Below are 15,093 nucleotides of genomic sequence, written 5' to 3'. Positions count from 1 at the left end.
CGGACAATTAATATCCGCTATCTTATGTATTTCGTTAAGTACATTATATTTGAATTTACCAATTTATACACAACAACAAATCACTACATATTATAAAACAAAGTCGCTTTCTCTGTCCCTATGTCCCTTTGTATGCTTAAATCTTTGAAACTACGCAACGGATTTTGATGCGGTTTTTTTTAATAGATAGAGTGATTAAAGAGGAAGGTTTATATGTATAATAACATCCATTAAATAGTGGAAAAGTACTGTTATTTTTGAGGTTTCTAATGTGATGTCGTAAATAATTACATTTTTTCCGCTTACATTGCAAACGCAGGCTGAACCCTACGAGTTTTATCAAAATAATGCACTAATTATTGTACACATTGAAAAGGTCTACAGAAAAGTCCGTGATGGTATATGTTTATCTCTTATGGATAACCCACATTTTTATATACAACGTTCACAGATTTTCTGTAGTGTATTTAGTATCAGCATTGCACCCGTACGAAGCCGGGGCGGGTCGCTACTAAGGATATAAAATCCTACTGGCTCAGCAACAGCGCCGCAGGTATCCATAAGTACGTCATGGATATTCAAACATGAAATTTGCATATTGCCCGAAAAAAATCAAAGGCTTGTTTAAGCTTATATTTGGTGACTTCATACACGATTTATTTTAATAATGCAAAGTTCTGCTACCATTTCATTAAACTCTTTCCATTATATAAAAATAAACATACGTGGAACTGTGTTTACATACGTGGCGCTATTTGATTTATGTACATTAATACCTGACTTTTGACATTATATATGATGACTTCATATATAATGTCAAAATAAATATTTCTGATAAAGTTGTGGTCTGTTTCGTAAATTATAATTAACTGGAACATAGCTGCACCCGCGTTATTCAATTCGTAGCTTAACATCCTTTCTGGGTAACAACACAAATAATAAAAAATCTTTGTTTCGTCTTTCACATATACATACATATCATGATTAAACTAAGATTTTAACATTTGGAAGTGTATGTGAGAGACTCTATAAAAGGAAACCTGAATGAAAGATAGCCAGCCTCTACACCAGCGAACACGTACAATCAGATCATTATCATAAGATACTATTGAAGAAAATAAGTAAGTAATAAGTAATAATAATATTTCAATTGGAAGTTGTAGTTCCCGAAAGTAAGAAAGAAAGAAAGAAAAATTCATTTATTCATTTAGGTAACAGAATGTACACTTATGAACGTCAAAAAAAAAGACCACTGGAGTTTACCATCTAAAGTAACTACGACCAAGCTATTCAACTTTATAATATTAGTAAAGATGATTCAACTTTATAATATTAAAAAAGATTATATTTAAAGAACAGGATGCAAACAATCTACCTGTAATTGAGTAATACTGAATGTGAACAATCACTCGCCCAGACGGCATAGCCGTTCTTATAAGAATTGGTACGCTATCACATCAAGTCTTCTTCTCTTCTCTTCGGTCACGTATCTCGGCGTGGCGATCAGTCCTTAGAACGCCTTGTCGTCCAGGGGCAGGTGGAAGGCGCTAGACCGCGCGGCAGGTCACCTACACGCTGGACTGATCAGATTAAGTCCGCCGTAGGAGAAACACTGAATCAGTGCAGCAGGATGACCTCCAATAGGCAGCGGTGGCGGAGCGTCGTGAAGCGCATCACATCTGCGCCTTCTACCACATAGCGATCACGACCGCTCTGGCAAGAGCGTACCGAATGAGAAGAAAACATCAAGTAAAGGACGCTGATTTTAATTAATTCAAAAATAAAAATTTAGATGGGAACCTTATACCCGATTATACACTCAATTGTGGAAAATGTGTTTGTCCCTCGTATTGTAACGATAAGTATAACCGTACATAAGAAACATAAAAAAGTACATCCAACAATGCGAGTCAAATTTCCAAAAGTCATAATGAAGGAAGAAGAAAAAAACTTATAGGGCTTATTATAAGTTTTTTTCGATATTTCTTTGCAAAAATATAGTCAAACAATTTAAATACATATATCCCGTATCACAAATCGTAAGGAAACAAACATATTAATGTTTCCCTACGATTTAGACTCAGTTTTTATTCAACTAAGGAATTAAGATTTCCATGACCTCAAATTAAAGCAAAAAACCACTTTAACTTCAGTTTTTAAACTTCAATTCAGTAAAAGAATCTCGGTCCAGAACTTTGTTAGAGTTGAAATGATCTATTGAATTCCAGATGCTCTAACTTGCAAGATTTGAGCGCAATTGGAGCATACTGCTGATGAAACTTATGATCCTACCACCGATTGAAGGGGTTTATTAGAATGTTTCATTCTTCTAAGAGAACAATGGTTTAGCATATTTAAATTAGAAGCATTTAATGTATATTTCTTTTTTGACGTTCATAAGTGTACAGTATGTTACCTACATGAATAAATTTAAACTGTGCCAAAACAATATCATAAGTTAAATTTATTTTCGAATTTATTAAATTAATTAACATCCAATTAAACTGAAAAGTAATTACTTGGATTCTGTTCTTGAATGAAATTTCGAAATATTCCACAACATAAAATTTTAAACGTTCATAGAATTCAACATGAAATAAAATTATAAATTATTAGTATCTGATTTTTGATTACTAAAAGTATATTACTCAACAAATTAATAAGTTTGATTTTTTTTCAAGTCGCCCACTTCTCAGTCACAAACGAACTCATGCTAAATTTAACACTAACCAAAGGTAATCGTTTTAATGTAAGCCTTCGGAATTATGAACACTATATCTTTATTTAGAATCAGTCAAATAAAATAAACTTTTTAGTATTAAATAATTAAAACATTGACTATTTTCAACAAGGACGTCTAGTTACCATAATTAGTTAAAAACTTAGCTGAATTGCAAATTGTATTGATGAATCTCATAATGTTCCGATCTATTGGAGCGAAATTACTGCCAGTATTTGAATTCGATCTTGAGACTCAAGAAGGATGGTATTGAACGGAACTGTTTTAATTAAACATTTATTTGTAATACTTATACATTAAAGAATATTCGTGAAGAAAGAAGTCAGTACCATGATCATTATAAGCACGATATTATTGCTTAGAATTTTCCTGAATTAAAATTGGGCACTTTATTGTTTATTGTTAGTAACCCCGAGATTACAGGACATGACACGTTTTAGTTAAGATTTTTTAATTGTCATTATAATTTTAATCATGAGCCAAGCCTACTCGCCTATAATAAATTTTATCAAACAACAGTGACATATTTTTTATATAAATTCTTCTTATGTGTTGATTTATGGAAAATAGGTAGACAATAGGATAAGACTCCTATAGCGCAGATTTTAAAAGACTTTCCAAGAAAATCCGATAACGGGGTAGGAAATTTCCAGAATATATATGAGAAACGCAATTCATTTTTAGTTAGAGTTTTAGTCAGGAAGAGCATAGAATGAAATCATCAAAAGGAAAAAGATTTTTTCAGTTTTTCTCTTCTAGAACTTTCAAATTTCTACATATATTTCAGGCAAGAAAAAATATTTTTCTACAATACAATTGTAAGCGATCTAACCAATAGAAGTTGTTTAAACAAAGCCAGCCGGCTCTCCGCTTCGGTACTCCTAGCTCAACTTGCCGAGACTATATAAATGAGCTCAAGTTACAAACTATATAATGTCATAGTTATATAATGTGCCTTTGTTATTTTAATTACAGGTATCAGATATACCAAAGTTTTCATCTTTCGAACGTTATTAAATTAAACACTCAACTATTTGCTTTTCGTTTGTATGCGAATATTAAAAAAAATATCCTCTCTTAAAAGAACCCACTGACGTATCTATGGGCTGCGGGAGCTACCTTTAATACCTATTCCGTAGGCTTCTTTGGCATCGTTTTTATTTATTTTTGCGTTGCTCATAAGACTGATCGTACGATATTCCGATTTTCATATTTTTCTCTTTTTTTAGACTCATCTGTCTCTTTTTATCTTAGCGTTAACAAAATTTTAAATATAGAGACGAAAAAAAAAGGGTGCAATAATTTATTTATTTACTAAAACTTCGTTGCCTTATCGCTTTCGAGTGATTTCATCCAGGCAACATACATTGATTTTGTTGATTTTAGCTTAACTTTTCTTCTATCTTTGTTCGATTTTTTTAGGCTAATTTTTGTATTACTTACTTATCATTATTGGTTTAGAAATAGTATTCAAAACGAATGTAACAAAACCATAAATATCTAAAATTCAAAATACAATAAGAAATATTTATTCCACGTAAATGGCTGAAAACCCATATTCCATTCATTTAATATTCTATAAGCCTTTTATTTTGCCGCGTATTTATAAATATTTACATTTTTTATGTAAATGTGTTTGCTACATATGGTCTTTTATTTATTATTCACTTTCGTTACTAAATCTTCAGTTATTAATTACATTTACATAAATTAATGCGCGCAAGAGGTCAATTAAACACTACATTTATGAAAATAAATACAGTAAAGAATGACATGAAGTCGCATACAATATTACTGCATAAACAAAACATTGCTTGAAAGTTAGTTAAATCCACTGACCTAAGTTATATTACCACCAACTCTGTCAGAAAATGCATTAGAAGTCCATATTATTTGTTACCGCACTAAGGTTTAACTAAGGTAATAAATTTCCTATGACTAAATATCAGCTAAAAAACTCATAAAGACACATTGTTACAAATTAAGTAAACAATTTAATTTTAAAAACAAAAGCGGCGGTGTTGTGTAATTTGTAATGTATCATATCGCATGTCTGCGCGCATTGGACTGACATGCTGTCAACCAATAAGTACAATCAAAGGCGCCATCTTTTGTTTCAAATTCTTTTTTTACGTGTTCGCGTGCTTTACGAGCTCCAAGTCCGCATTTCGGTAATAGTATCTCATCGGTTACTAACCCGTATATAAATAACAATATAATACATACTAAATTACTCTATTTACAACATTTCAATGTCTGGATTAAGGCCAGTCCGTAGATTGGTGTGTCCTTTTTATTATTATTCGTTTTTATAGGTAAGTAGCTGATAACCTGATTTTATGCCTGACGTCTTCTAAGTCTTGCATTTATATGTTTTTTTTCACCCTACGAACGCGGTAACTTTCTTATTTATTATTTAATTAAGTGTAATATATAATATAAGTAGCACATATTATGAAGCAATATTATATTAAGTTTTTTGTAAAACTGTGCTTTTTAAAAAGGTTCCTTCTTTTCTCTAAGAGTTCAGATTCTAATCTTAGCATTTAATCAAATCGTGTTTGAAAAATGAGAAATCCTTTTAGATATATTTTATAAAACCGGCAACGCACCTACTAAAAATAGGTGTCTATGGGGTGCTACGACTGCCTTTATGGGCGTCCCGCAGGCTCGTTTGCCCCTCCTGTTATATAAAAAAAATGGATATTGTTAAGGTAAACAGGATTATTTACCACCAGCAAGTAAGTGAAATAGTTGGTCTTTCTAATAATAGTGTAAAGACAAAAGCCATGTTAGTTGATGTGGCTGCACTCCTCACACGTTCTGGAGAAATGGTGGACTTTGAACTTGTGGACAAATTTGTTTATTTAAGATCATTCATAAGTGAAGGAGGATGTGACGGGCATCTATAGTACCAATAAGTAAACTGACCAGAATATGGCAAAACAGAAACGTTATGATAGTGCGTCTACCAAGAGTCGGTTCTTCAGAAACTTCAGAAGTTCTTATTTATGGAAAATACCTTTTTTTTTTATTCGTTCACCGGACCGAAAAATCCTTAGAGGCTTTCGAAGTGTAGTGTTGGATGAGAACTAAAGGCTTAGCCTTATTGCCAGGAGAGAATAAAATAGGCTTGACAAGTTAGTAATGGTAGGGACGACCATTGGCACTGACGAACTGGGTTTTCAAGACAGGCAAAACCTTTGATAGAATAAGAATTGTTAAGGACGTTTGCGTTATTTATTATATTGTAATGGAAGATTTCAAGCCAAGCCATCTGAGAACATGACTGTTTGTATATTGTTATTAATGCAAAACTCTCCGGTGCCGTTTTGAAATTTCTTTAAAACAATACGTAGTTTAAATAAATACACATGTACATTATATAAACGAATAATAATATAAAACGGTCTTAGAAATATCACAACACAATTTTTTAAAATGTAATATTATAAATCAGGATTAAGAGGTTTGGCAAACATGAGACCCAAATATCAAAGTTAATATGGTGCCATCATAGTTCGTATGATTTTCAAATATTAACACTAAAATTCTTGCTTTGATGCACGCAATAAATAAGCCTCATTAATCATAATTCGATGATTCGTAGAATATACGATTTGTCGTCATTCATTGCAAATCAAACATACCAGGAAATACAAATAGCAAAGCGAGCCAGAAATGATGATATCACTGTACTCCTGTACTTCAATACCAAAAATGTTCGACAAATAATTTGTAAAAGCGTGTTAGTGAGAAATGTTTTTGTAAAAAAACATCGGTATAAATTTTCATATAATGAAGTTTCATATATTTTTGTATAACTTCTGTGTATTCCAATACTTATTTAAGTAAAACATTAATCCTATTTATTCTATAACTTAATCTTAGCAAATGCATTCCACTATGCTATCTTGTGTTCTCAATTTTTTTCGTGTGTTTTAATAAAACGCAAGTTGGTTAAGCAATAAACTGCAACATAGACTAAAAACTAAATTATCAGTACAGATAACTTTTCAATCACTGTAATGTAACTAAGTTTTTGTTTGTACTAATGATACTTACTTAAAAGTATTACAATTATTTAGATATCCATGGGATCTGAAGATATAAAAATTTGTATATTAGGTATCTTTGTCTATATCTTTCATAAATATTAGATAATATCCATTGAGAAAAAGCAATGATCGCGTTAATATTTTCTACATATCTTTATTAATTTGACTGATTTATTGTCTGTTAATAAAACAAGTTTTTGTTTAGATTTATATTAATATTAAGGTTATAACTTAATTGATTACTATATACATAATATTTAACGATAATTAACAAATTTTCGCAGTCATTTCTTTACGTTTAGAGCACAAACGCTCTTATAAAATCAAAATCAATATATTTAAAAAACTATAAATTATTGATGTATAAAAAAAAACATCGAGAACAATTTCGATAGTTATTTCAGCATTTCAATTCAAACCCTTCATTTAAGAAATAAAATAAGAAACGTCAATAATTGTAATAATTTAATTATTCTTAATATAAAGAGCAAGGCTTTCAGCATACGAGTGAAATAAAATCAGTGGTGCATATTGCAAATTGGCTGATATTTGGTTTTAAGTCAGCCTGAGTCTCTCTCTCTGTCATGGCAGTTGATTGAGATAAAAAAATGAAAGGGAAAATTTCTGACAGCCCAGCGCACTTCAAATATTTTCCAAATAGAGTAAAATGAATGCTTGGTAAAATGTATGTAAAGCTAATTATATATGTAGTGTTTAGATGCTAATTATATAGGGATGTTTGGTTGCGTAAAATAATACTCCCTATTTATTTGTAGAGAAGAGGTGAAGACGGAAATGGAATACATTTTATTTTCTAAACTATGTACATTTATTTAGAAAACTTAGCCAATGCTTAAAAGTAGTGATACATGCTGTGTTACAACGTTTAGCTAATACGCGCAGGGTGCGTAATACAGTAAAATATAAAAATACTGCAATTAAATATGAAAAGGTATATTATTAAAAAAATGTTTGATTCTAAGAAAGATATTTCAATTAATATACTTTAATTTAAATTATGATGAGATATCCATCGTAAGAATCATATGTCATGAGTATGTCGTGAATACATGATAAGTCAGAATACAGTAAAAGAAAAAAAATAATTACTGGGCTGGATAGGCTGGCTGGACCCCTTATAGCATAGTGGTTCGAAAGATTCTCAGACGTACTGAATATACATAATAAATTTTATCTAAAATTGTGACACAAGAATTTTATATAATATTATAGAGATCATCACATCAAGAGCGCATCTTCTTTTAGTAGGAAAATAGATTAAGAAATGTGTCTACACCACACTAATAATTCTTTTAGCTTCAAACACACTATATAACGAGGATTGTGTGCGTTCTATTTATCTGAATATATATTTTAAATCGTTGTCCTTCAACCTCGTTGACTGAACTTAAGTAAGTGACATAATTTTTTCTTGTAAATAATCAAATTTAAGTGTGAGTTTAAATTTTTTTAAATGAAACAATTACAAACCGCAAAATTAAAGGATAATTTCAAAATCCAAAAGTTTCAATTTTCAATTTTGGTAAATCGTAACCAATCTAAACTTTAATACCCGGCTTTATTTAAAAATTAATTAAAACTTTCAAGAAACTTTCACAAATTTATAATTCCTATATATTATATACATTTAAGCTAAATGTATATACAAATAATTTCAAAGAAAAATCTTTTCAAACTTACCCTCAAAAGTGAAGAACATTTGAATAAAAATCGTGAACATTTCATGCATCTTGAACACACACTATTCACTTTAATTTAATCCGTTTGACAAAACATCGCTACATGATTCATTTAAATCAAGACGCGTCCGTCCTATACCTCGACTTAGAGAACACTGAAGCGCCAGTGACACAGAATCCCCAGTCACTTTAGTAAATGGCGTGCTTCATTTTCATAAAGTTAATTGTGATTTTTGTAGTCTGTGACACTTTTCCTATAATTTCAATGAACATTATTCAAACCGTGCGGAAAAGTTCTTTGTTTTAATATGTCTTATTGAGTACTATCGATCTCTCATCTCGAGTGATTTCGTTCAAGTGGACTTTGTGAAAATGTTCAGTTACCTTTTATAATTAGGGCCTGTTTCACAATGTCCGGATAAGTTCCAAATAAGCTATTTATTACTTATTGGTAGCATAAACAGTATTCAGTCATGAAATGCCAAGTATCTTATTTGAAACTTTTATCTTTCGAATAATTTATGTGTTGCATAGCTATTTGGTACCTTATCCAAACATTGCGAAACAGGCCCTTAAAATTGTGAATTTATTTAGTTTTTTAATAGTATCTTAAATTTGATAATGAGTGATCAAAAATGATAATACATTACTTAAACAATTTGGGTCTCTTATAAATGATTTTCCGGTATCGACAATATTTGTGTCCTGAAGCACTAACAACACAGATGTGTGCTTAGTGTGTTTTTGTTCTTAAAAAATATTCGTTATTATTATTATTTAAGTTTCAAATCGTGATTTACATATATTTTTTGCATTTAATTATATAATTTGTTATTTTGCTTATTTAATCATATAAAAAAAACCTTACTCCGCCGGGTGCAGTTTTGCATCAGTCAAACAATAAGAAATTTCCGTTTACTCTTCACTCATAGTAAGTGTCCACATCGATATTCCACTATGACCTAGTAGGTTTGTTTCTATGTTCTAATGCATTTATAACTTTTTAAGAAAGTCTAAAAATGTTCTGTGCCAAAAACACACAAGCTTAAACACGATAGCGTTAAGGAAAAAATAAACTTTTAGCCTAAATTAATTGTTATACTAATATGTTAAATTACAACATTATACAACATGTTGTATTATATTTTAAACACCAGGGCAATTGACAACGGACTAAAAATAATACAATAATTATTGTTCAAAACAAAAAAGATACATGGGATAAAGTATGATACAAATGAAAAAAAACTTTCCATGAGGTGCTTAATTAACTGTGATTACAGCAACACTAATTTTAGTCATACGGTTGTATTTGACACATCATTCATAGAGTACATCATTTAGACATTTTCCCGACAAATATTTTGTTATGTTGAAAATAACGTTTCTTAACTAGATTTTAACAGTTATTACTTACACTAGCCAATAATTAAACAATGCACAATCGAATAGACATTATACCATATTTGACATGACGATACGGTCATTCAATAGTGACCTGTGTTAGATTATTGCCATTTAAAGAAATTTCAAATACTTTTTCTGCGATATGGTAATTTTTAAATATGTTATTGATAAGGCTCATTGATTGATCCATCATTACTAATCTTGACATAGAAAATACATTTGTTATCTACTTTAAAATATAAATAGGAGTTCAAACGTACAAAAGTCAACAAAGATTTTATTTCATTAATAAAACCCAGACACTATTTAAGGCTATATAATTGAAGTGTCGTTAAGAAATAAAGCTGTTCTGGTCTGGTCGCAAACTGAAAAAACCGTTATTCTAATTGGCGTTAAGTTCTAAATGTAAGGTGTGTTAACTTTAAAATAACAGGATGCCGGGGAAGCTTGAACAAAAGGATCTAACTAACGTCTGACTGCGCGTAGACTGCGATAACCTTACGCGATTCTACGCGTGCCTGTATACGTTTCACGAAATGCCTAAACTAACTGGTTCAATACGCACATCTTAATAGCTACTAAAGATGGAAAAGGTCCCGTCCGCCTAAATGATGCTATTTGGAAACTTTAACACCCAAAATACCCCGCGTGATCGGTGGTTTCAGAGCCGAGTGAAGATCCCTTCACGAGTTTTCTTTAGCATACGACTTGATGCCTGCGATTACGCAAATATACGAGATGTACTGACTTTGTATTCGTCGGTATAACTACCAAGTCTCTATTTGATTTATCGGATCATTGCGTGGTTCGGAGCATTGTGCCATTCATGCACCTTCTACGGCCACGCTTTGCGGGCTCTCGCCGTGTGAGACACAATTCAGCAGATTAAGATGTCTGTTGGTTTTGAAAACTGACATTTGCGTTTTGCTCGCTCCGTTATCGTCAATCGCCTTGAGAAAATATAAGCACCACGTTGTTAAAGCCCTATTACGTACAAATCATATTTTAATATAAATCATGTCATACTGAATTTGTATTTTCACTATCATTAACTATTCCCCTAATTCTTGTCAAAATTTTTAATGTTATAATTCATAATACGAATGTGGGCCATTCATGACATCTTTATTATAAATAAGGCTTTAATGATAATAAACATGTTAAGAATGTAATCATTTAAAACTATATTAATAAAACTATTATTAATTAAAGCCCCAACTATTTGGTTCCATCTATTTGGACCTTAAGATTTGGGAAAACATTAGTTGAGAACAAATTAATTTATTATTTGATGAGTAAGCAAAAACATCACATACAAATTGTTCTACATTATATATTATATTTATTTACTCAACCTGGAACGCTTTATCAAACCTAAATAAACAACCCTCTGTTCTTCTTATCTGCGTTATTTTTTGTTTGTGAAAACATTGTTCACATGTGACATAACTATACAAATATCACTTTATTTCCATAATTCATAAAAGACTGCTGTGATAAAAAATTATAATATGGTCCTCCTAATTGGCAGTAATATCTCTGTATTAATTGTACTGCCATAGAAAATAAACTGTAAGGTAGTTAACGAATTTAAGTTAGACCAAAGGTGATAAGGATAAAGGTAAAATTTATATATTTACACTTCATTACATTTTCACAAAATAAATGACATAAAAATTATAAGGGATGTAGTCGGCAGATCTTTCATATCTTTCCTTGTCACTCTATACGTAACGCATGTGTGGGTCATACTGGAGGTAGATGCAGTCCTACATCCAGAAAGAGAATAATAATGACTGACGTTAGTGTTAGTGTGTGACAAATTAGTCAAACTCATTGTAGTACCAACGTCACTGTAGTACATAATAGCTGCGTAATCGGTTAAATGTGACGTGTAATCAGTGGAGTGGACTCACTAGTAATTTGCTCGGAATGCGATGTTTTAATATGAATTCAGTGGCATGCAGGCGTGGCCGGCAAATGTAAAAACATTATTCTCAAATTACTTGAATTTAAAACATTTGAGGCGTAACCGTATATTAGTTTGGTAAATTATAGGTAATTATACTTAATTCTTGAAATAATAAATTACAAGTTCGCCTATTGTTTGGGCGGCATCAGAAGTAAAACACGAGATATATTAATATCATATCAGATATTAATAATTAAACCAATTTAAAGAGGGAAGATCAATTACAACTTAGGTAAGAAATATCTTCTAAACCATTAATATAGTGGACACTGACTAGCAGTGAGAGAGAGAGAGAGTAAGAGAGAGAGAGAGATAGAGTGAGAGAAATCTAGTCAGTGTCCACTATATTAATGGTTTAGAAGATATGACTAGCCTAAGTTGTAAATTGTAAATTCTACCCACTTTTAATTAGTTAAATTTTTGATGTCTGATATGATATTACTGTGTCCCGTATTTTACTTCTGATTTCTGGGCCTATACCGACATACACTATACAGTTATATTTGTAAACATCTTCCACGTGTTCGGAAGATAAAAAAATATTATTGTGAATAAAAATATTCTTATAAACGTGGCCCACAATGATATTTTTAATATAGGTATTTCAATATCCGCTGTATTGAACCTTTCAATCACATGGTACCATAACAACATTGAAATCGGCATATCAATCGCAGTAGTGTATCGGCTTCACTAACCATTTACATACAAGTCGAGATTATCCATTAATGTGAGCCCTACATTAAAGTATCTCCAAATTATTTGCAACCAACTTAATAATGAAAGCCTATCATAGAATATACATTGAGGAACGTCCCTTGGGCACTTTTTAATCAAATAGATCATTGTATGTCCTCCTTATACATCCACTGCTACTACTTTTAAGGATTAACCCGATGGGTAAATCATAACGAAGCTATACACGTTTCTAGATATTGACGAATGAAAAGACAAGGTTTGTAAAAATAAAACTGCATTAACTATTGAGTTCACTCACACTTAAACTAATCTAATCATAGCATAAAGATACATTTTTCACATAATGACAAATAAATATATATTTTTTAAAACATTCATTCATTCTTTATTTTAAGGGGTAGAGGCCTAGGTTGATGTTTTAACGACTTTCTTAAGCCGTTTCGGTTAAGAATTAGTGATCATTCGATAGGTTAGAAGTCTTAGGCCAAAAATCCCTAAAACAAGATGGCCACAATACTTTGCGAATATCTAAGTTTGTGGACCCTTGTGGCGGAAATTTTGCAAGGCGTCTTTATTTGGTCGGTCAGTACATCCCTGTCTCCAACTATCATACCGTGAAAACATCGACGGTCCACCCAAATGGTAGCAAATAGAAAGGCGTATTCGAACAAAATTAATCCGTAGCCGGCGAGGAGGATAGGGGGCGGTAGTTTTTCCACGTTCCATTTTTGAATTAAATGAATTAAGTACAAACATAAATTGAATTGTGTGAAATAAGTGTGAGAACTGTTTGGAACTTCCATCAGGTCCGGAATATACAAAAATTAATGAAACATTCCACCTGCTCCTTTGGCGACGCCAACAGCCTAGCAAAACCTTAACAGATCAAAATGGGTCGTTTAACAAAAGTTATAGAAAATCGTAAGCTATCAATATATGCAGTAGAAAAGATTCTAAATGGCCAAAAATATGTCCGCCATATACAGCGTTGGTGTTTCTCAAGACCTAGCTAAAGATTGATTTATATTCATTAATCAACATGTCCCCGTATACACAGGTACCTATATACATAAGTACGTTTAAGATAGAATTTTATGTTACACAGATAAATTCTGGTTTTGAAATTATGAAAATTGTAAACACGCCATACCCACGCCGCCCACATATGAGGTTTCCTGCCATAATATTTACCTTCTCTATTAATATTTATCCTCTACTAATTATATTCAACCCTTTCAATGTGTATAGTAAGATTAACGATCCACTTTAAAATTATTATTCATTCGCACAACTCCCTAATCTATGTTACTATATATCACATTATTAATATGGGTCCTTTGGCAGTACTTCGGAGATACTTTTGGAGATTTGGCAACATTTGACAACATTACCTTCCATAACATTGCGATACATTACAAAAGATCCCTTCGCGCGGAAGAAGTGAAAGTTCGTAATGTGGAAATTAGAATAGCAAGGGGTAGACATTAATTTTTAGTGAAATCGTATTTTTTCTTTTAGACAAACTTTATTAACAATGCTTAAAACACAAATTAAAATAGTAAACTTATAGCAAGTAGGTATTTCAGCTATTTTCAGGACGGTCACACTGTTAACTTCGCTACGTAGCAAGTGCTTGAGATCTACCGACTCACTCGCTTTTTTTTATAGAATAGGGGGCAAACGGGCAGGAGGCTCACCTGATGTTCTCTCTCCTATTTTCTACTTTTATGTATCTGTCTTTCTCCCTATTGCGTTGGAATACTCGTTGCTTACGCTTGCGAGCCACGAAATTTATTACTCTAGTTAGACATTTGAAATTAAATGAAATTGAATTGAATTAGACAATTGAAAAATAAGAATTGTATGTGTACCACATAAAACTTAGACAACGAACGAGCATAATGTCTAAGGGTGCGTCCACATCTGGCGAATATGCCGCGAATGTGAGCTCGCGAGCCGTTTGCGCGCTTTCGAGATTCGCCAGATGTGGACGCACCCTAATATGGCACGGGTTTGAAACGAGGAGGACGGTTCGGCGCACTTGTGTAGACAGTTACCGTCTGAATAAGATGGCTACTCTATAAATAGAAGAGTAAAGGAGGCCTTGCAGAACAATTAGCTAGCTCAACATAACTAATTATATTGCACCAGAGACGATCTGACACGAAGTCTTATATTTTTTTTTTTAATTAAAGAGTAGACTCACCCATTTTAGCAGAGGAGACGTTTCGCGTTGCCATATCACTCGATAATGAACAATTGTAGTAATGAAATGAGTGGGAGCGTTGTGTGGTTGGCGTCAGCTCCCACTAGGATTACAATCAAATTAGGGTCGAAAATAGGATTCTCATTAAACTTATCAACGAAGATTTTGTTTGGCATATGATTCAAATATTAAGAAGTTTTTTTTATATCCCACGCTATCAGAATTTGTGAAGACTATTATTATTATAAATATTTATAATAGTAATTATTGTATAAACTAAAGTATTTGTAAAATGCAAGAATGTTATCGGT

General features: G+C 31.8%; 1 protein-coding gene across 1 annotated transcript in view; it reads right to left on the bottom strand.

Annotated features, from left to right (window-relative positions):
- LOC110995258 overlaps positions 1–8,665 on the bottom strand; it is a 69,445-nt gene extending 60,780 nt beyond the window's left edge. Inside the window, exon 1 of the mRNA XM_045631978.1 lies at positions 8,500–8,665. Within this exon, the coding sequence (XP_045487934.1) occupies positions 8,500–8,548 (49 nt within the window). The 5' untranslated portion in view covers positions 8,549–8,665. The remainder of the gene's footprint in view (positions 1–8,499) is intronic.
- Between the last annotated feature and the right edge of the window lie 6,428 nt (positions 8,666–15,093).

Source organism: Pieris rapae, chromosome 17 (genome assembly GCF_905147795.1).
Source record: "Pieris rapae chromosome 17, ilPieRapa1.1, whole genome shotgun sequence".
Classification (NCBI taxonomy): domain Eukaryota; kingdom Metazoa; phylum Arthropoda; class Insecta; order Lepidoptera; family Pieridae; genus Pieris; species Pieris rapae.
The sequence above is the reverse complement of the archived record's forward strand: the minus strand, read 5'-3'. Positions and strand labels throughout refer to the sequence as shown.